The following is a 19,059-nucleotide window of genomic DNA, read 5'->3' on the forward strand; positions in this document are numbered from 1 at the left end:
ACAGACAGCTCCACCTGCAGCCCCCAGGGGTTGCTCAGGCTGGTCACTAGGCCCGCAGTTCTGGAAGCGGCAAACTCCTACACATCCTCAAAGCCCCAACGCCAAGCCCACCTCCCTTTTCTCAGGGATCCTCCCAGTATATCTGCTTGCTCCCCGGTCGGGGCCTTCAGAGCTGTGGGTCCATACACGTGCTTCGTCTTCACCATGGTCTTGGGAAATCTACCCAGTCTTCTAGAAAGGGATTCGGAGGTATTCCTCAAAATGCAGTGACCGTTATGACCCGGGACTCTAATCTTGGAATGCTGGGCCCCCCCTTCCCCCTTCCACCATGGCCGGGCCCACTGTAGGGACCAAAGGAATGTTTGTGGGATTGACAAATGATGACCAATGGAACCCCCACCTTGTGGATGGACAAGTGGAGTCCCAGGGTCACGAAGCGAGTCTGGCTAGGCCGGGGTCCCCCAGAATAGAGTGGGGAGAAAGGGACCTCGTAAGACGGGGAGCTGCTGCACTGCAGGCGGGTACGCAATGTGGGGAGACAGCCCAGCCGGCCTGTCGGGGGGTGCCAGCGCGGGGTGAGTCGGCGACCCGGCGCCCCAAGGTGACGCAGCAAGAGGAGAGCGGCCCCTTTAAGAAACCCGGCCCTGCGCGGCCTCCTTCCACGGCGCGCGTGGATCGGGCGGGCCCGGCCTGTGAGTGGCAGGGGTGGCAGCCAATAGTAGGGGGCGGGGGCGGGGCCGGGCGCGGCCGCGGGCTTCCCAGGCCCTGGAGGTGAACTGCTGGGGTTTAGGGCTCGCTGCGGGAGACGCCTCTTAAAGGGGCCGCGACCCCGGGCTCCTGTCGGGCGCAGGGAAGACGGCCAGAGATGAGGGCTGGAAAGGTGAGAGGGTCCCGGGGTGCGGATGGGTGGGAGGGAGGCAGGTTCCCTGGGAATTAGGGGGTGAGGGCGGAGTCCACACTCACCTCCCCCCCCCTCCGCCCCCGGTGGGTGTGAGCGGCGAGGGGCGGCAGAACCGGGCACTAATTCTGCAGGGCATTGGACTCACCTGACGGGTATTTGCCGACAGACACCTGCAGCCCCTCTCCGCGTTAGAACTCCGACAAGCCCTCTGCCCCGCTGGAAAAACGGAGGCTTCCCCCACCCCAACTCCCTCCCGATGTAGAGTCCTCCAGTGGGGGGTCGGGGGTCCCGGGTCCCAGTTCCAGCCTCGACCGGGGCCTGTGGCAACGCCCTGCCCCCCGGCAGCACAATAATGAAGTAGGCCAGAGCTAGACGGTTGTAACCAAAGCGGGGATCAGGAATTGCTGGTTCCAGGAGCCGCAGCGCTGCCTCTCCGCCTGACTCTTTCTCTGCGTCTTGTGGTTCTTAACGATAAATCATACACGAGGGGTGGGTGGAGCTGGGGCCCTGCTCCCGCGGGGTGGCTCTGCCTGTCTCTGGGGGCCTGGTGTGTAAAATGTTCGGCACGGTGAACACTTTGCTGTTATCATTGGGTTAGAGCTGGGGCTGGGGGGCGGGGATCTTTCCCAGGACGCGGGATGAGGCTGGGGGCCGGGACCTGGCAGCCCCCAAAGGGGCTCAAAGTGGAGTCGTGAGGGGTCAAGCCGAGGCTCCTCCCCCTCAGGAATTAGTTGATAGCCTTTTGGACCCCAGCCCTGCAGCGAGCGACAGCCCAGGCAACCAATCAGGTGCGGGGACGGCTTCGGGCAGGGCTCCCATTGGCCCGCTCCGCCCCTCCAGGGACAGAAGGGACCCTTAAATAAGTGCCTGCTGTTCGGCTCCAAGCAGAGCTTCCAGGAACCCTGCACCATGAGCTGGAGGAACGAGGTTCAGGGAGGGCCAGGGGTTGCCCGCAGCCACACAGTGCGTCTCAGCCGGACCCTCCGTCGTGTGCTCTGTGCATTCCCACCATGGCCTTCTGGACACAGCTAATGCTGCTGCTTTGGAAAAATGTCCTGTATCGCAGGAGACGGCCGGTAATGCCAGGACAGATGGGTCAGGGCGGGGCGGCCCCGGTGTCCCCCACGGTCCCCCACTCCCCTGCCTCTTCTGCCCCTCTCCCAGATCCAGCTCTTGGTGGAGTTGCTGGGGCCTCTGTTTCTCTTCTTCATCTGGTGGCTGTATGCCACTCCCACCCCCGACTGGAGCAACATGAGTGTAAGCCCCCCCTTCCCCCCCCCCCCAGGGACCAGGCCCTTTGCGGGGGAGAGGGGAGGCACTGGGTCACCCTATCCACAGGGTCCCGTGAGCGTCAGAGAGCGCGAGTCTGAGTGAGCACTCTGTCCGCGGGGGTGCAGACACGACGGGGGTGCAGGCAAAGCTCCCCACGCCCAACGTCCCCACAGGCCACTTCCCCAACAAGCCGCTGCCCTCGGCCGGCACCCTACCCGGCTCCAGGGTCTCATCTGCAGCATGAACGACACCTGCTTCCCGCAATCCGCGCCCGCCGAGCAGCCAGGTGTCCTCAGCAACTTCAAGGACACCCTGTGAGCAAGCGGGGGTGGGTGCGGCAGCCACAGGCACGGGGGTGTCTGCCGAGCCTCCACCTGGTGCTCTGTCTGCCCCCAGCGTCCCCTGGCTCCTGGCAGATGCCCACACCATCCTTGGGGGTGGGGGACGAGAGCCCACAGGATGCTGGCCAGCCTGGGAAAGCTAATGCCAGTGTTGAGGGCGGCGGGCGGGGCAGGTGAGGAGGCCAGGGCCCTTTGGCCGGCAGGGATGCTCTCTGAGCCTCCACCTGCCCGGCCGTGTCACGGGCACAGGGCGGGAGCTGTCTCGGGCCAAGCTTTGCCTAAACTCGTGCTTCTGTGTGTTCCTCTCCCAGCCCGGCCTCAGCCGAGCGACCGGCTGCGGGACCACCTGCCCCTGACCACTGAGCTACTGGGGACACTGCTTCGAGAGATGAGATGGGGTGGGGCGAGACCAGGTGACTCTGGGATGCTGCCCTCAGGGGGGTCCTCAGCCTGACCCTCTGTCACGTGCTCTGCTCAGCTCCCACCGTGGCCTTCTGGGCTTCCCCATCCTGGCCAGGGGCCTCTGGTTCCGGCTTCCAGGCCTTTTCCTGGGCTGTCCCTGGCTCCTGGAGGGACGAGGGACGGGTGCCCAGATGGGCTGTGTCCAGCACGGTGGTGGAGTGTCCGGCCCGTGAGACCTTGCATGAGTCCACGTGCCTCTCGGAGCCTCCGTTGCCCTATTTGTAAAACGGGATCTTCGGGAGCTTGGCAAACTGCTACACCCCCGGTGAGAATGCCATCAAGGTCATTATCGCCCTTGTGGGCTTTCTCCCCAGCAATCCCTGGGGTCTGGGCTGGACCAAACCCGGGAGTCCGTGAGGAGCTTCCTGGAGGCGACAGAGAACGTGGCCCAGGAGGTAAGCGGCCCACTCACCCTCCACCCCAGCCGGGAGGCCGAGAGGGGAAGCTGCCCGGATGGGGAGGTCCTGGGAGGGCTTGGGCAGAAGGGGCGAGGGAGAAGGTGCTCCTGGCAGGGTCCTTCCCCGGTCGAGGCTGGGTGGCATCCTTGGTGACCTCTCCAGCTCCTGGCACTGCCCGGCCTGGTGGAGCCGTGGGCGCTGCTGCGGAGACCTCAGGGGACTAGCCGGCCCCTGGAGGCCGTGTCGGAAGTCCTCTGCGGTGCCAAGGGCCCCGGCATCCCAGGGGGCCCTCCCTCGACTGGCATGAGGCCACCCACCTGAAGGAGTTGGTGGGGCAAGAGCCCGCCCCGGGCCTGCCCGACAGCAGCCTGAGTGAGTGACTGACCTCTAGTCTGGGAAGTGGGGCAGTGGGAATGGGGGCAGGGCCTCACGGTGCCCCCATCCCAGGCCCTGCCTGTGCTGAGCTGATGGGGTCGCTGGAAACCCACCCACTGTCCCTCCTGCTCTGGAGGCGCCTGAAGCTGCCAGTCCTAGGGAAAGTGGCTTCACCAGGCGGCTCACGGCCCAGGTAAGGGCAGGAGTGGTCCTGGGTCCCTCCCTTAACCCAGGGAGGCTGTGCCAGGCCAGAGGGGGGGCCCTGACCCCGGAGGCTTCCTGAGATGGGTGGTGGACTCCAGGTTTTTGAAGAAGTTAGCGTTTCCCAGATTGCGGGCAGAGGAACAGAATGCACCAGTGCTCAGAGCCACGGGCTGGAGCAAAACGGGAGAGGTGGGCAGGGGTCCTCAGAGCAGGGGAGGGTCGAGAAAGGGCTGACCTGGCATTTATCTTGGTGCCCACCTGCCACAGGGGAACCGGACCTTCTAGAAGCTGGCTCCACTGAAGGGCCTCCAGGAGGCGTGGGGTGTGCTGGGACCCCAGCTCTTCAACTACTTGAACGACAGGACAAACGTGGCCATGTGGCAGGTTAGGCCAGGTCGGAGGACAGCAGGTTCATCCAGGGCCTCCCTGGGCACATCATCCCTGCCCAGGATGTGGGGGCGAGTGTGCAGGCGGCTTGTGGAATCCAGGGGAGCTCAGGGAGGGGGACCCAACTTGGAGCAGTGCCCCATTCCAAGGAAAGCCTGAGGAGGGCCACAGCTTGGCCCTGCAGAAATCTGATGGCCGAGCTGGGCCGCGCCCTGGGGTCCCCGAGGAAGAAGCGCCGCCTGGCCCTGAGGTTCAGGGGAGGATCCGGGCGCCCAGGACCCACACCCAGGCCCTTCCTCAGTGTGCGACCCTGGACAAGCTGGAGGCGGCACCCTCAGAGGCAGCCCTGATGGCGCGGGCCCTGGAGTTGCTCGCGGAGCACCACTTCTGGGCCGGCATCGTCTTCTGGGGCCCGAGGGACCTTCGGACCCCGCACAGCTCGCGGGCCCTGGTCACCCGCGCATCAAGATCCGCCGGGATATCGACGCCTTCGCGAGAACCAAGAAGATCGGGAACAGGTGGGGGTGGACCCGAGCGTGGTGGGCGGGGCCATCCCTGCCTAGAGCCTGGGATGGGTGGAGCCCAGGACCCCTTGGGCCAATTGGGGTCTACTGTGTGTGGGGTCTCCGTGGGGCGTGGCCCAGGGCTTCCGGGCGCGGGCAGCACCTCGCGCTCCAGGACGAGATGCAGGCGGGCACAGACGTGTGCGCTCGAGAGAGTTAAGGCGGTGGTGGGCGGGGCCGTGGGACTCCCCGGCCTCTCCCCGCAGCCCACCACCGTGCCCCATGCAGGTTCTGGGACCCGGGCCCGGCTGCTGACCCTTGACAGACCTGCGCTATGTGTGGTGTGGCTCAGCGGCACCGAGGCCCGTGCAGGCCTCTACCCGCAGCAGACGCCCTCCCCGTGCTACGCGGATGACGCGTGAGCGCCCCCTCCCTGCGCATCCACCCCCCTTCCGCCGGCCAGATCTCGGCTCGGGCTCCGTTTGGAACATTCATGCGGTCGAGGCTGCGAGCCACTGGTTTGGAAGGACCACTCCCTGTGACCTGTAGCGGGAGGAACCGGGATCCCGGAGGGGCTGGGGTCCCCGGGGGCAGGGAGAACGCGGCCTGTGAGGACAGCTGGGATCCTTAAGGCTGGAACAGGGGTCAGGGGACATCCGGGGCCCAGCTGCGCCTTTGGATCTCCAGTGCCCGTGGGGGCTGCGCGGGGCCTCTGGCCTCCACCGCAGCCGCGCCCCTGCCTCAGGGTCCTGCGTCTACAGAGCCGGTCGCTGCCGCTTTTCCTGACGCCTGGATCCACTCCGTGGCGCCGGCGGTGAAGGCCGTGGTGCGAGGGAAGGAAAGGGCTGCAGGCCCTGGGGCTCGGCAGCGCGGTGCTGTGGCTCGGCTGGTTCCTCAGCTGCCACTCGCCCTTCCTCGGCAGCACGGCGCTGCTCGTGCTGGTGCCCAAGGTGCGCACGCCTCGGCCTTCCCGGCTGCGGGGTGGCTGCGCGCGCGCGGGCCCCTGGGCAAATCCCGGAGCCTGAGGAGCCGAATCCGCCCTTCGCAGCTCGAGGACATCCTCCCCCGCAGCCACCCGGCCGTGGTCTTCTTGCTCTTGGCGGCTTTCGCCGTGGCCACCGTGGTCCAGAGCTTCCTTCTGAGCGCCCGCTTCCCCCGCGCCGACCCGGCGGCCGCGTGCGAGGCCTGGCCTACTTCGTGCTCTGTCCGCCCTACGTGCTGTGCGTGGCCTGGCGAGACCAGCTGCCTGCGGGTGGTCTCTGGCCGTGGTGAGACCCGGGGTGGCCGGGTGCGGGGGGGCCCTGCGCTGCGTTTGCTCGCTGCCGCCCCTGTCCCCACCGCAGTCTTCTGTCGCCTGTGGCCTCTGGGTTCGGCTGCGAGAGCCTGGCGCTGCCGAAGGAGCAGGGTGAAGGCGCCCAGTGGCACAGGGCGGGCACCGGGCCCGCCCCTGGCGTCTTCAGCCCGGCCCAGGTCTCTGGAATCCTGCTGCTCGACGCTGTGCTCTATGGCCTCGCCACTTGGTGCCTGGAGGCCGTCTCCCCGGGTGGGTGGGGACGGAGGGTGGGGTAGGGACACAGGGCAGGGGCGTACCTGCAGAAGGGCGGCCGGGCTGAGGGCCTTGGCGAGCCGGGGCAGGGCCGAGGGGCCGCTTGGTGCCTGCAGGCCGTCCTGGGCGGCTCTTCCTGGCATCTAGGCCCGGGGGGCTGCGTTCGAGGGACGGCCTGAGGCAGGCCGATGGGGTCCTGGCCGGGCCCTCCCACCTGGATGCCCTGATCCCGGGCGCGTGGTCAGAAGCTGGCGCACCCCAGGGTGATGAGCTCAAGGGGTAACAGAGCACCGCTCCTCCCAGGCCAGTATGGGATCCCCAAACCGTGGAACTTTCCCTTTCGGAGAAGCTATTGGTTTGGACCTCGTTCTCCCAAGGGCTCCACCCCGCCTCCCACCCCGAAGGACCCGGAGGGTGAGGCACGAGGAGACCTGACGGCTGCTTCCCTGTCTGTATGCCCCATGTCCCCCAAAGACCCAGGTTCCTACAGAGCCCGGTCCTCTGCACACCTCCACCCCCCCCCCCGGCTCCGTGGGGCTCCCCTAACGCCCATAGGCCCCAGCCCTGATGGGTCCCTGACTCCACGGGCCAGCGTTTGCGGCCTCCCAGGTCCCGCAGAGCCCCCCCCTACAAAGGGCTCCCGTGGTCGAGCCTGCCCTCCTCCCGCAGTGCCGACAGAAGAGGTCCCACCCGGCTGGATTCCGGGGGTCTCCGTACGGGGCCTGGAGAAACGCTTTCCCGGCAACCCCCAGCCAGCCCTGCGTGGGCTCAGCCTGGACTTCTGCCAGGGCCAGATCACCGCCTTGCTGGGCCACAACGGAGACGGCAAGGCCACCATGCTGTGGGCGGTTGCCACTGTCCTAATTTCCCCCCGGCCTCAGCTGGCACATCTGCTCAATGGGAGAGGTGTCCGGGGTCTCCACAGGGGAAGCCGGGACCCCCAATCCACTTGGGGTACACGGCGGATAGACAACCGTGTTCTCTGAGCCTCCGTTTTCCTCCTTTATAGAACGGGGACATAACACACCTCGAGTCTGGGCACGCAGTAGGTGCCTTTTAAGTGCTTTTGCTCCTTCTCTGGGGGTCTCCGTTTCCTCCTCTGAAGGGGCAGCTGCTCTGAGACCCCTTCACTCCCAGGTCCCTACTGTGTGGCCTCTTTCCACCCACTGGTGGCTCTGCCCGCATCCTGGGCCACGATGTCAGTCCAGAATGGGAGCCGTCCGGCCCCACCTGGGCGCCTGCCCGCAATACGACGTGCTGTCTGACGTGCGTCTCGGCGGGCCCGGGGGTGCAGCGTCAGGGGTGGCGGGGCTGGGTGTTCTTGGGGCTCTGCCTGCCACGGGGGCCGTTGTTCCAGAGCGTGGCTGCAGGCTGACCTTGCAGGAGCACATCTGGGCGGTCGAAGGGCCTGAGTGCAGGAGCTGTGAGCCCCGAGGAGGCCCGTCTACTGCAGGACGTGGGGCTTGTCCCCACGCGTTGTGCGCAGACCCGCCGCCTCCCTGGTGAGCCCAGCCGGGGAGGAGTATCCGGGTCGGTGGAAATGGTGCTGGGAAGGGGGTAGGGACTTTACCCCAAGGGCCGTGCGAAGCCAGAGGAGACACCAGATCCGGGAGGCCCAGGGGGGCTGGGCACGGAGATCCAGGGGGTGGGGAAAGGGGGCACGGGGAAGGGACGCGGCCCTGCCCAAGACTGAGGGGACGCTGCTGGGACCCCCGCACCTGCCTCTGCCCAGGTGGGACGCAGCAGAAGCTTTCAGTGGCCATCACCTTTGAGGGCGGCTCCCGGGTTGTCATTCTGGATGAACCCACGGCTGGTGTCGACCCTGCTTCCCGCTGCAGCATCTGGGAGCTGCTGCTCAAATACCGAGAAGGTAGGAGTTGGGGGAGGCACGAGGTTCCCCTAGATTCCGATTCAGCGGCCAGAAAATGTTTCTGACGAAGAAGTGCCTGGAGTGGGGTTCTGAGGGATGAATAGGAGTTGGATGCCAAACAGGGCAGCGCGGCTGGCGGGAACGGGCTGGGAGAGCCTGAGGGAAGGGCCAGTGGGGGGCTTGACTCAGGGCAACAGGCTCCGTAACTCCAGCCCGGACCCCTGACCCCATGTGGACTGCGGGCCCGATCTCCGGTCACCTCTTGCCCTCAGGTGCTTAACCCTAACCTCCTCTGCCTGCAGAGACAGGCTCCCGTGGGTCACTCCAGCCCCTTCCCCGAGGACAGCCGGCTGCGTCCCCGGTTGACGCGCCCCCGTCCACCCAGGTCCCGCCCAGCTGCTGTCGCTCGTGCGGTGCCTGGTGCCCGGGGCGCGGCTGGTGAAGGAGCTGTCCTACGGGTCTCCCCCAGCAGCACACCCCGGGGAGGAGGCAGGCGCACGCAGAGGGCCCCACGGCGTCTTGGGCGCGGGCGACTCCTGTGGGGTCCCGGGCTGAGCCCCCGCTCTGTCTCCCCAGGTCTTCCCGAAGGTGGTAGAGGCTTGCGCTGCGGACGTGGACCCAGAGGACGCGGCCACAGGTCCCTGTCCTTGACCCCGCGCCTCGGTTCAGAGTTAGACTTGACTTTACGGCGAGGCCCCAGCCTTGGTTGCATCTCAAGGCGCAGCCTCGACCTCCACCCCCGATTCCCGACCCCCTCTGTCTGCGACCCAGGACCTTGACTCAGACCCTCGGCTGAACGGCGACCCTCAAACCTGAACGCACCCCTGATGGCCCCACAGATCGCCAGCCACAAGCGGCACCTGGGCGCGGGCCTCGCTCCCCCAGACGTGACCTCACGGCTCAAGGTTCTTCCGGAAGAGTCGGCCCTGGAGAACGGGGAGCTAGGTGAGTTGTCCCGCCTCGAGCCTGCGGTCCCTCCCTGTCCCCCGGAGCCTGCGCACTGACCCTCCCATCCCCCACAGCGACGGCTGCCCCGGAAACACGGGTCCCGCAGGGCTTCGGGCCAGACCCCGCGGGCCGGGGACAGGGCTGGGCGCTGACCCGCCAGCAGCTCCGGGCCCTGCTTCTCAAGCGCTTTCTGCTTGCCGGCCGCGGCCGCCGTGGCCCGTTGACGCAGGTGAGGGGGAGCGGGCGCCAGAGGAGGGCGCGCGGGCAGCCCTGGGTGCCTGTTTTCTACTCCCGTCACCCACTCAGCGGTGAACCCGAGAAGTCTCCCCCAGTCTGAGCACCTTTACTGAGAGCACCCGGGAGCCACGGATGGTTGTAGAGCAGGAGCAGGAAGGGTCCCGGGCAGCCCGGGGGGTGCGCAGGGAGGGCAGCTGCTGGGCCCGTCCTGCAGATGGTGCTGCCTGTCCTCTTTGTGGGCCCGGTGCCGGTGCTCAGTCTCCTCGCGCCTCCTGACGGGCCGGAACCTGTCCCGACTTCCTGGTCAAGACCCACCCCCGCCTGGTGCGCCAGGGGCCAGCCGCCACCTGCACGCGTTCAGTTTGCCCAGAGGAGGGGGCCGGCGCTCCGGAGGCTCTCCGTGCCCCCCCGCCCCTGCATCTCCCGCAGCCTGAAGACCAAGAAGTGGGTGAACGAGGTCAGGTGAGGAGGGCCGTTCCCGCGCCCCCTGCCCACCCGCTAGGAGGCTTTCCTGCCCCACCCTCCCTGAGCCCACTGCCCAGCAGGTATGGGCGCTTCTCCCTGGGGTCCGAGACCCAGGCCTGCCCTCAGGGCAAGAGGTGAGCCACTCAGTGTGGGGGCTGCCGGTGCTGCTGAACCCCCGACCCGGCGGGGCCCCCTCGACCGTGTCCTGAGCAACCCCACAGCCTGGGCTCACGGCCCGGACACCGAGGACAGCCTCGAGGTGGGCGCTCGGGTGAGGGGGCGGGCAGGTGGCTGGTGGGGCAGGTCTCCCCGCGGCGCTCTGACCCCTCGGCCCCGACCCCACCCCCACCCCCACCCCCACCCCCACCCCCACCCCCACCCCCACCCCGGATCTGGTTCAACAACAAGGGCCGGCACGCCGTGGTGGCCTTCATCTGCAGGGCCAACGACGCGCTCCTACGTGCCCACCTGCCCCCAGGCCCTGCCCGCCACGCCCACAGCATCACCACGCTCAGCCACCCCGAGGCTGCGCTGAGTCCCTATGCCCCGCCCCCCACCTCGGCCTTTCTGCGCTCTGCCACGCCCCTGCTGAGTACGCGCACAGGGGCTGCGGCTCTCCGCTCGCCAGGCCCGGACAGCGGGACGTTGTCAGGCTCCCCCGGCAGCCCACGCATCGTCACCGCGTCCGCTGGGACCCCACCGCGCGGTCTGCGCGTCTGCCCGGCCGGCAGCCCAGCCCCCACCGGCCCCACACGGCCCCGCTCGTCTCCCCGCCCGGTGACCAGCGCGTGGATCCTTGTCCCGTCGGCGTGGGCAGAGGTGTCCTCTGAGGCGCCCGTGCGCCCTTGCCCGCAGGACGGCCGCCTCGGTGGACGTGCCCGTCTCCACCTGCGCGGTCTTCGCCGTGTCTTTCGTCCCAGCCAGCGTCACCCTTGTTCTCATCGAGGAGCCGGGCCTCTGCAGTGTATGGGGGGCCCGCCTCCCACTCTTCACTGGCTCAGCAACTTTCTCTGGGACGTGGTGCGGGGAGTGCTGGTGGGGGGGAGGTCCGGCCGCCTCTCACCGCTGCCCCTTTGCTGCCCCTTCGCTGCCCCTTCCCGCCAGGCGCTTGTTGGGACGGTCTGGGTGAAGTCTGGGGATCTGGGAGACTGCGCCTCTGGCCACCTGAAACGCGGGGGGTTGGGATGGGGCCCAGGGGACCTGCAAACTGATGGGCGTAACTCCGCCTCCGACGCAGTGGAACTACCTGGTGCCAGCGTGCGTGGCGGCGCTCACCTTTCTGGCTTTCCAGCAGAGGGCGTACGTGGCTCCCGCCAACCCGCCTGCCCTCCTGCTGCTGTTACTGCTCTATGGGTGAAGCCTCCGCCCCCCTCGGAGCTCGTTCTTGCCGCCCTACCCCGACGCCTGATGCCATCGAGGGAGCCAGGGCTCTGTCCCAGCTCCCGAGGACAGAAGAGATCCGAGGTGGTCCCAAGTGGAATCTAATTTAAGGACAGGCTGAGGTGGCCTTAAAAGCTCAGCTTGTCCTGGGGCACCTGGCTGGCTCAGGGGGTAGTGTGTGCGACTCTTGACCTTGGGGTCGTGAGTTCAAGCCCCACGTTGAGGGTAGAGTTTACTTTAAATTTTTTTTAATGTTTATTCATTTTCGAGAGAGCACAAGCAGGGGAGGAGCAGACACACACACACACACACACACACACACACACACACACACACAATCCGAAGCAGGCTCCAGGCTCCGAGCTGTCAGCACAGAGCCCGACGCGGGGCTCAAACCCACGAACTGCGAGATCGTGACCTGAGCCGAAGCTGGACGCTCAACTGACTGAGCCACCCAGGTGTCCCAAGGGTAGAGTTGACTTTAAAACAAACAAACAAAACAACTCTTTTGTCTTTTGTTTCTAATTTTTAAAAGTTTTTTTAAGAATTTTATTTTACAGCAAGAGAGTGCAAGCAGAGGGAGAGGGAGAGAATCTCAAGCAGGCTCCGCACCCAGCACGGAGCCCCATGAGACCCCGGGGTCGTGATCTGAGCCCAAAACAAGAATTAGACCCTTAACCGACTGGATACAGAGGACTCCCTCTTAGGGCTACTCAGCCTGCTGTCTGGGTGGTTACCCGGTGACCCCTGTTGCCCCCTCAGCTGGTCGATCACGCCAGTCGTGTGCCCGGCACGGCCTGTGTGGTGCTCACCTGTGTCAACCTCTTCGTCGGCATCAATGGCGGCACGGCCACCTTCGTGCTCCAACACTTCTCTGGTCGGGTGGCGCTCTGCAAGTCTGGGCCTCAGCTCCGGACGCACGTCCCTCTTCTGTCCCTGAGCAGAAGCTGCAGGAAATGAGCCGCATCCGGAAAAAGGGGCTTCCTGGTGTTCCCCCACTTCTGCCTGGGCCGGGGGGCACGTGGACATGGCGTGAGACCAGGCCGTGGCTGACGCCTTCGAGCGCTTAGGTGAGAACTTCCCTCGAGGTGTGGGGGAGTGCCACCCAAGTCGATAACGCAGGGTAGGGACAAACAGCAGCTCCCAGGAAGGGAACTAGAGGGTTAGGTGGCCCCAAGTTTGGGCCAAGTTAGAGATACGGCAAAGTAGTCGTAAAAGCTACTTACGTCCTGGGTCATATCACAAGAGGTCCTAACAAAGGAGATGGTAATACCACTGTGGCCTGTACCAGTCAGACCTCAGTTGAGTGGCCCATTTAGTTCTTGGTCTTTTCCCTTAAAAGCCCGAGGTGGGGGCGCCTGGGTGGCGCAGTCGGTTAAGCGTCCGACTTCAACCAGGTCACGATCTCGCGGTCCGTGAGTTCGAGCCCCGCGTCAGGCTCTGGGCTGATGGCTCAGAGCCTGGAGCCTGCTTCCAATTCTGTGTCTCTCTCTCTCTGCCCCTCCCCGTTCATGCTCTGTCTCTCTCTGTCCCAAAAATAAATAAAAAAAAAAAATAAATAAAGGCAAAAAAAAAAAAAAAAAAGCCCGAGGTGACCTGGGTGGGGATGGGCCCAGAAACCAAGCACCTCCCCCTGTGACCCAGTTCCTCCTTCCTGTCAACACAGGAGACGGGCAGTTCCAGTCCCCCCTGCGCTGGCAGGAGGTTGGTAAGAACCTCTTGGCCGTGGTGGTACAGGGGCCCCTCCTCCTCCTCCTCCTCCTCATGCTCTTGGCGACCGCCTGCTGCCACGGTCAGTGGGGGCTGGGTAAGGGTGGGAGGGGCCGGGGCTGGCTCTGGGCCCACTGATCTCTCTCCCGTCCTCAGACCCCAGCTGAGGTCGCTGCCCCTCACCCCCACCCCGGGGCAGGAGGATGAGGATGTGGCCCGTGTCGGGAGCGGGTGGCCCGAGGGGCCACCGAGTGGGACGTGCTGGTGTCGAGAGACCTGACCGAGGTGGGCGCAGTGCTGGGTTGGGGGCTCCCGCTGGCCCACCCACCCTCTCAGGGACCTGAACACCTCCCAGGCGTGCCGTGGGCAGAGGGACGCCAGCTGTCGATCCCCCCTGGTGGGGTGAGAGTCCAGGGTGAAGGTCCTGAGGCAGGGGCAGTGAGGGGCTGCCCTACTGTGCGCCCACTGCCCTTTACTGAACAACTGAGCACAGGTGCCCGCGCGCTGAGCAACTACTGACTGCCAACGCTTGAGCCCCCGTTTCGGGCCAGCAAACGCTCGTTAAGCTCCTACTGGATGCTTTCGCTTACCGAGTCCTACTGTGTGTAGTAAGGTCTTGGGCCCTACGGAGACCAAGCCGATGATTATTGAGCACCTATGGGGTGGGGTGCCCACACACGTGGCCGCAACGTTAATCGAACACCTACTACGTTTGAGAACCAGTGGTACTGCTGAGTCTGAGGTGTGTGTGGGTGTGACCCAAGTAGTACTCACAGCCGGCATTTATCGAGCACGCGCTTTGCACCAGTTCACATCCACGCAGCTGCTTGTGCAAGCCCACGTGCTGAGTGCTACGTATCGGTCACGCGCGGGGGGCCGACGCGGCTGGAAGCCAGCGTGGAGCGTCGGTGTCGGTCGCAGTCGTTCCGCACTCGCTGGGTGTCTGTCTGTCGGGAGCCGTTCCGCTATTTACGGAGCACTTGACAGGGTACCTGCTACGCCGGAATTGTTTAAATTCATCCCGCGTGCCACCAACCGTTCCCGGCTGCTCGCCCTCGGGATCTGCCCCCGGGGAGCCCCCTTGCCACGGCCGTCCTGCAGAAACTTGGAACCCCACCCCGGGATTAGGGACAGTGGGGCAGGGATCTGAGACCTTGCCGAGTGCCGTCTGCGGGGCACCCGCGGTGTTTCGGGCCCGTGGGGGTGAACGGAGCAGGGAAGACGTCCACGTTTCGCATGCTGGCGGGGGACGCGCTGCCCGGTGGTGGCGAGGCTGTGCCGGCTGGCTACAGGTGAGCGGGCTCGGGCCCCCAAGCCTGTGTGCGTCCCCACGCGGCGCTCTCCCAGGCACGACCGCCCACACCCCCGCATGTGGACCGGGCCCTGAGACGCCCCCCACCCGTCTCTCACCATGGTGCTCCAGGGTGGGTGAGCCTTGAGGCCCCTGTTTGCCCCCCCCCTCCCCCGAGTGGCCAGGGCCTAGCCAACTCCCTGAGCCCCCCGTCCCCTGTGCCCCATCCCCCATTGCCAGCATGGCCGGGAACCTTCCGCTGCGCACCGCCACAGGGGCTAATGCCTCAGTCTTCGAGCTGCTGGCCGGCCTCCAGCACCTGGAACTCTTCGCCGGAAGCTCAGGTTCCCCAGGTGACCTCCCCCTCCCTCCTTCCAGGATCACAGCCCTACCCTGGCTCCCTTGGCCCTGCCCCGAGTCAGGGTCCGCCTCTCCCCACTAGCCGCCCCCCAGCTCCTGTGCTCTGTACCTGCCCCCTTGCTACCGCACCTGACTTTCCCCGGCCATGACCCCACCGCCCCCTGAGGGCTTCCCGAACTTCTGGCCAGGTCACATCCCCCCTCTTTCACCCTGGCTCCACTCTCTTTATTTACCTTCCCCCATTTTTACCCTAGTCCCCCTCCCGTGTACTGCCCCCCCATCTGGTCCCTCCCCCTCGCTCACTGTGCCCCCCTATCTGGTCCCCCCCCCGCCCCTCCCTCCCTCCCTCCCGCCCCGCCCCACAGACAGCGAGCTTGGGCGCGGCGCGCCTGGGGCTCCTGCAGTTTCGGACCCACCTGCGGGCACCTACAGCGGAGGCAACAAGAGGAAGCTGGCGACAGCCGTGGCGCTGGTGGGGGACCCGGCTGTGGTCTTTCTGGTGCGTGGGGGCGGGCCTGGGGGAGACGGCTCGGGCTCGGCTGATGAGGGCATCCCCCCCTGAGCCCCCCGAGGACGAGTCCACCACGGGCACGGACCCCGCTCCCGACGCTTTCTCTGGAGTAGCCTCCCTCCCGGCCGTGGCGCTTACCGCACACAGGTGGGTCCCCAGCGCCCGGGGCCCAGGGTCAAGGTGGGTCAGGCCCCAGCGGGAGGCCGTCAGAGCTGGAGCGGCCCCGGCCTTTGGGAGGAGGGCACGCCGGGGACGGTGATGCCCGGTCCCGAGGGCCCGAGCGGGCTGGGCAGGGGGGCGCGGGCCCAGGTGGCCCCAGCCTGGCGGGAGCTGACGGCGCCGGGCCCCGGGCTGCAAGGGAGAGTGTGTGGCGCTCTGCACGCTCCCGGCCATCACGGTGACGGGCGGGTCCGCTGTCCGGGCGGCGCGCAGCCCCTCGAGAGCAGGTGAGCGGGGCCACAAGAGCGCAGACACGGCCACGCGACGCCCACCCGGCTCTACCCTGAGCGGAGGCGAGGCTCGAGGGCTGGCGGCGGGGCCGAACGGAACCGGGACGGGTCCCGGGGCTGCCGGACGAGGGTGGGTCCGGGGAAGGGGCGGGCCCGGGAGGGAAGAGGGCGGGGCCCGGAGCGGGCGCGGCCCGAGGGGGCGGGGCTGGGGAAGGGATGGGCCCACGGGCGGGCGAGGCCCGGCAGGAGGAGGGGGGCGTCTGGAGGGGCCAGGTCTCGGGGGGCAGGGCCAGAGTGAGCTGGAGGGTGGTGTGGGCGGGCCTCGGGCGTGTCCAGCAGCCCCCGGCCCCGCCCACCCACCCACCAACCCACCCGGGTTTGGCGCCGGCCACACGCTGACCCTGCGGGGCCCGCAGCGCGGTCCGAGTTGGCGGAGGCCTTCGAGGCGGCCGCGTTCCCGGCGGCCGCCCGCGCTTTCAGGTGCCGCCGGGAGGGCGCTGCGCCCTGGCTCGCGTCTTCGGAGAGCTGGCGTGGCGCGGGGAGGAGCGCGGCGTGCACTTCTCAGGGAGCCAGACCACGTTGGCGCGGGCGCCCGCCGCGCCTGGACGGGGCTGAGGATAAGTGGGGCTGGGGGCTGGGGGCTGGGGGCCGGGCCGGGGGCTGACCGCCCCTCCGGCCGCCCTCCCCCAGGTGCTCCTGTACTTCTCCAAGGCCCAGGGGGAAGAGGAGGGGGACGGGTAGGAGGCGGGAGTGGGGGCAGGCCTCGTGCCACGCCCACAGCACCCCGACTCCTCACTGGGCTCCTCGAGGACCCCAGCACCTCCTGTGTGGGGTTGCTGGGAGACTCCGGCAGCCCAGTCGCAGGCTCTCAGAGGATCCATCGCCCTGGAGGAAATAGAGAACTCATGGGGTGAAACCGCGCGCGCGCGCGCGCGCGCGCGCGTGTGTGTGTGTGTGTGCGCGCGCGCGCGCGCACAGGCTGCAGGTCAGTCCAAACACGGCTCTCCATATGCGTCTGGACACTGGCCCCTGTTCCCCGAGTGTCCCCCACGTGTCCCCCACGTGTCCCCCACGTGTCCCCCACGTGTCCCCCGACACTGGTGCAGTTTTGTAGGGTACATGTGAGAGTCTGGCTGTGGCCGACTGGACCCCCAGCTCTGGGGGCCTCTGGTGGACTGGGGACGGGGGGTCTCATGTGCAAGGGTGGCCTTCCATAGAGCCTGGACACTGGTCACTGGCCCCCACGTGCCCATGTGGGCCTGGCGGCTGAGGGCAGTACCTAGGAGAGCCTGGTGGGGAGGAGGAGGTCAAGGCTGGGGAATGTTCCAGAAGACTTGGAAAAGCCCATTGGGGGTGGCCCAGACCTCAGGTGTCCTGACCAGGCCAGAAGTCTGCCAGCCAGCCCTCACCCCTGAAACTAGGCCCCAGAGCAATGGGTGCTAGGATCCTCAAGGGGCTTCCCAGCTGGGTGTGTGGATGGACCCGGGCCTGGAGAGGCGGGTTTGGCACCAGAGGCTGTGGTCTTCGGGCCCTTTGCCCTATAGACCTGCCCCTCCCACCAGAGGTCAGTGGGGTCAGTGTTGGGGAGGGAAAAGGGGTTGTTGGGGTTTGGGGATGGGGTGGGACTCCAGAAGTGAGAAGAATGGGGGAGGGGAGAAGCCTCTGACTGGTGAGGGGTCTTCAAGAGAAGAGGTGGTTGGAGGAGGGGAGCGGGGGTCTGGGGAGGGGGGAAGAAGCCAGGGGTCCCTACACGTGGCTGGTCTCGTGGCTGGGTAGCCTCAGGCTTGTTTCCAAAGACGCTTCGTCAGCGCTGCTGCTTGGCAAGTGTGATGGTCTGTGTGTGTCCCCGGACTGTGGGACTAGGGCTGGGGACGGTGGCCTGCTGTGCCCTGTGCTGCCCGGTGGCCAGAGGAGGGAGGACGGGCGGCCTGGATAGCGTGTGTCCAAGCTCAGGGTCTGAGAGGGAAGCCCTGGCTCGTCCGTTCCACGTGCGGGCTTCATGACGTCCGAGCACGTGTCCTTGTGCACGCGTGTGTGCGTACTCCTGGCCGCGCCTGGGCGTCTGCGTGTGCCCTCGCCACGCACCGGGGCATCAGTGCAGGGCGCAGGCACCCTGGCCAGCACATGCGCAGAGCTCCCGAAAGCGGAAGCTGGGGGTGGCACCCGGGACCCCACCTTCAAGCCCACTGTGAGGAGGGCCAGGCTGAGGCCAGGGAGGGTGGGGGGCAGGTCTGCGTCTCTGTCACTCACCGCCTCCGGAGGCCTTTTCCTGTCGGGGGAGGGCCCGCCAATGAGGGCTGGGCCTGTCACGTGGGCCTGACAGCTGGGGAGGGGGTGGCCGGCGGCAATGTGGCCCCGAGGCAGCCAGGAGGGAGAGCTGCAGCGTTGAGACCCCCCAGCCTGCGTGACCCCGGCCCGCCTGTCTCGGGCCCCTGGGCCCAGGTCCCACCATGTTCTCCAGGAAGAAGCGGGAGCTTATGAAAACCCCTTCCATCTCCAAAAAGAACCGGGCGGGAAGCCCCAGCCCACAGCCCTTGGGGGTGAGTGAGCCTCTCTGGGGAGCGCAGAGCGGGCGGGGGCCTTGGAGTAACCCGCAGGCGGCAGGGGCCCAGGGGCGCGCGCCTTGTGCTGGGGGCCCAGCAGCTCCATGCTGGGCAGGCGGGGGACTCACGCCAGCTACAGCCCCCACCGGGCTGGACTGCATGGGCCACGCAGGAAAGGCCGGGACCCTGGCGTTCAGCTCACGGTAGGAGCGCTTTGGGGCGACCCCCACATCCCTCCGCTTGGACCAGGGCCGGCCGTGGGGCCCGGGGAGTAGGTGGGAGGGTGCCGGGTCAGGGCGGCGTTGGGCCTGGGGCTCCGCAGGGCGGTGGTCAGGGAACCTGGGGGCAGTGGTGCCGTCGGGGTTTGAGAGCCACAGCACAACCACTGGGCCCAAGGGTTAGAGGTGCAGAGCACAACACAGGACCCGTGGGGTGTAGGGCCGGGGGGCGCCTCTCTCGGGTCTGGAGAGCCACGAAGTTTGGGGATACTCTACGAGGCCTGGGCGTGTCCCTGGGGCTTGGGGGTCTACAGGAATCGACAGAGGTGTCTCCACCAGGGAGGAGGTGTGTGTGCAGCAGCCAGAGGGGGCTGCAGGGGCCGAGGACCCCCTCCCAGCCCTCCCTGCCCCACCAGGAAGTGGGGTGCCCCTCCCCCACGCCCTCGCAGGCCCCACCCCTGGCTGTGGTTTGGGCAAAGACGGTTGTTTGTGAAAGAGCTGGGGAAGAGGATGTTGGGTAACAGGTGTGGGCGGGGCAGGGCACCAAATCTCAGCCCTCTGACCTCTGGCCTCTGATCCCCGTGGGGTCAGGCCGAAGACCCTCCGGAGCCCCGCTGTACTTCTGGGGAAACTGAGGCGGTGCCCGGGCCGGAGCGCCTGCGTCACCCTCCTCCCCCGCCCTCCCGGA

General features: G+C 67.1%; 1 protein-coding gene across 1 annotated transcript; it reads left to right on the forward strand.

The window, feature by feature from the left end:
• The first annotated feature begins 1,911 nt into the window (after positions 1–1,911).
• Positions 1,912–16,665, forward strand: ABCA7 (ATP binding cassette subfamily A member 7). Its single transcript, XM_030335025.1, is given in 56 exon segments — positions 1,912–1,977; positions 2,066–2,108; positions 2,111–2,158; positions 2,347–2,388; positions 2,391–2,487; positions 2,570–2,618; positions 2,621–2,687; positions 2,826–2,898; positions 3,287–3,371; positions 3,537–3,654; positions 3,657–3,746; positions 3,822–3,942; positions 4,052–4,142; positions 4,221–4,337; positions 4,642–4,759; positions 4,762–4,858; positions 5,132–5,160; positions 5,163–5,189; positions 5,192–5,261; positions 5,589–5,629; positions 5,632–5,686; positions 5,688–5,793; positions 5,892–6,021; positions 6,024–6,101; positions 6,174–6,386; positions 6,693–7,230; positions 7,527–7,588; positions 7,591–7,657; positions 7,760–7,783; positions 7,785–7,891; positions 8,122–8,316; positions 8,645–8,717; positions 9,044–9,204; positions 9,282–9,436; positions 9,659–9,895; positions 9,897–10,100; positions 10,103–10,164; positions 10,296–10,444; positions 10,695–10,707; positions 10,765–10,856; positions 10,859–10,929; positions 11,147–11,295; positions 12,069–12,171; positions 12,234–12,260; positions 12,262–12,309; positions 12,311–12,359; positions 12,956–13,085; positions 13,156–13,217; positions 13,220–13,515; positions 14,128–14,291; positions 14,347–14,354; positions 14,440–14,643; positions 15,016–15,209; positions 15,520–16,015; positions 16,018–16,068; positions 16,071–16,665. Coding segments are annotated over 56 exon segments (6,417 nt in total). The 3' UTR covers positions 16,226–16,665.
• The last annotated feature ends 2,394 nt before the right edge of the window (positions 16,666–19,059 follow it).

This window comes from Lynx canadensis, chromosome A2 (genome assembly GCF_007474595.2).
Source record: "Lynx canadensis isolate LIC74 chromosome A2, mLynCan4.pri.v2, whole genome shotgun sequence".
NCBI lineage: Eukaryota > Metazoa > Chordata > Mammalia > Carnivora > Felidae > Lynx > Lynx canadensis.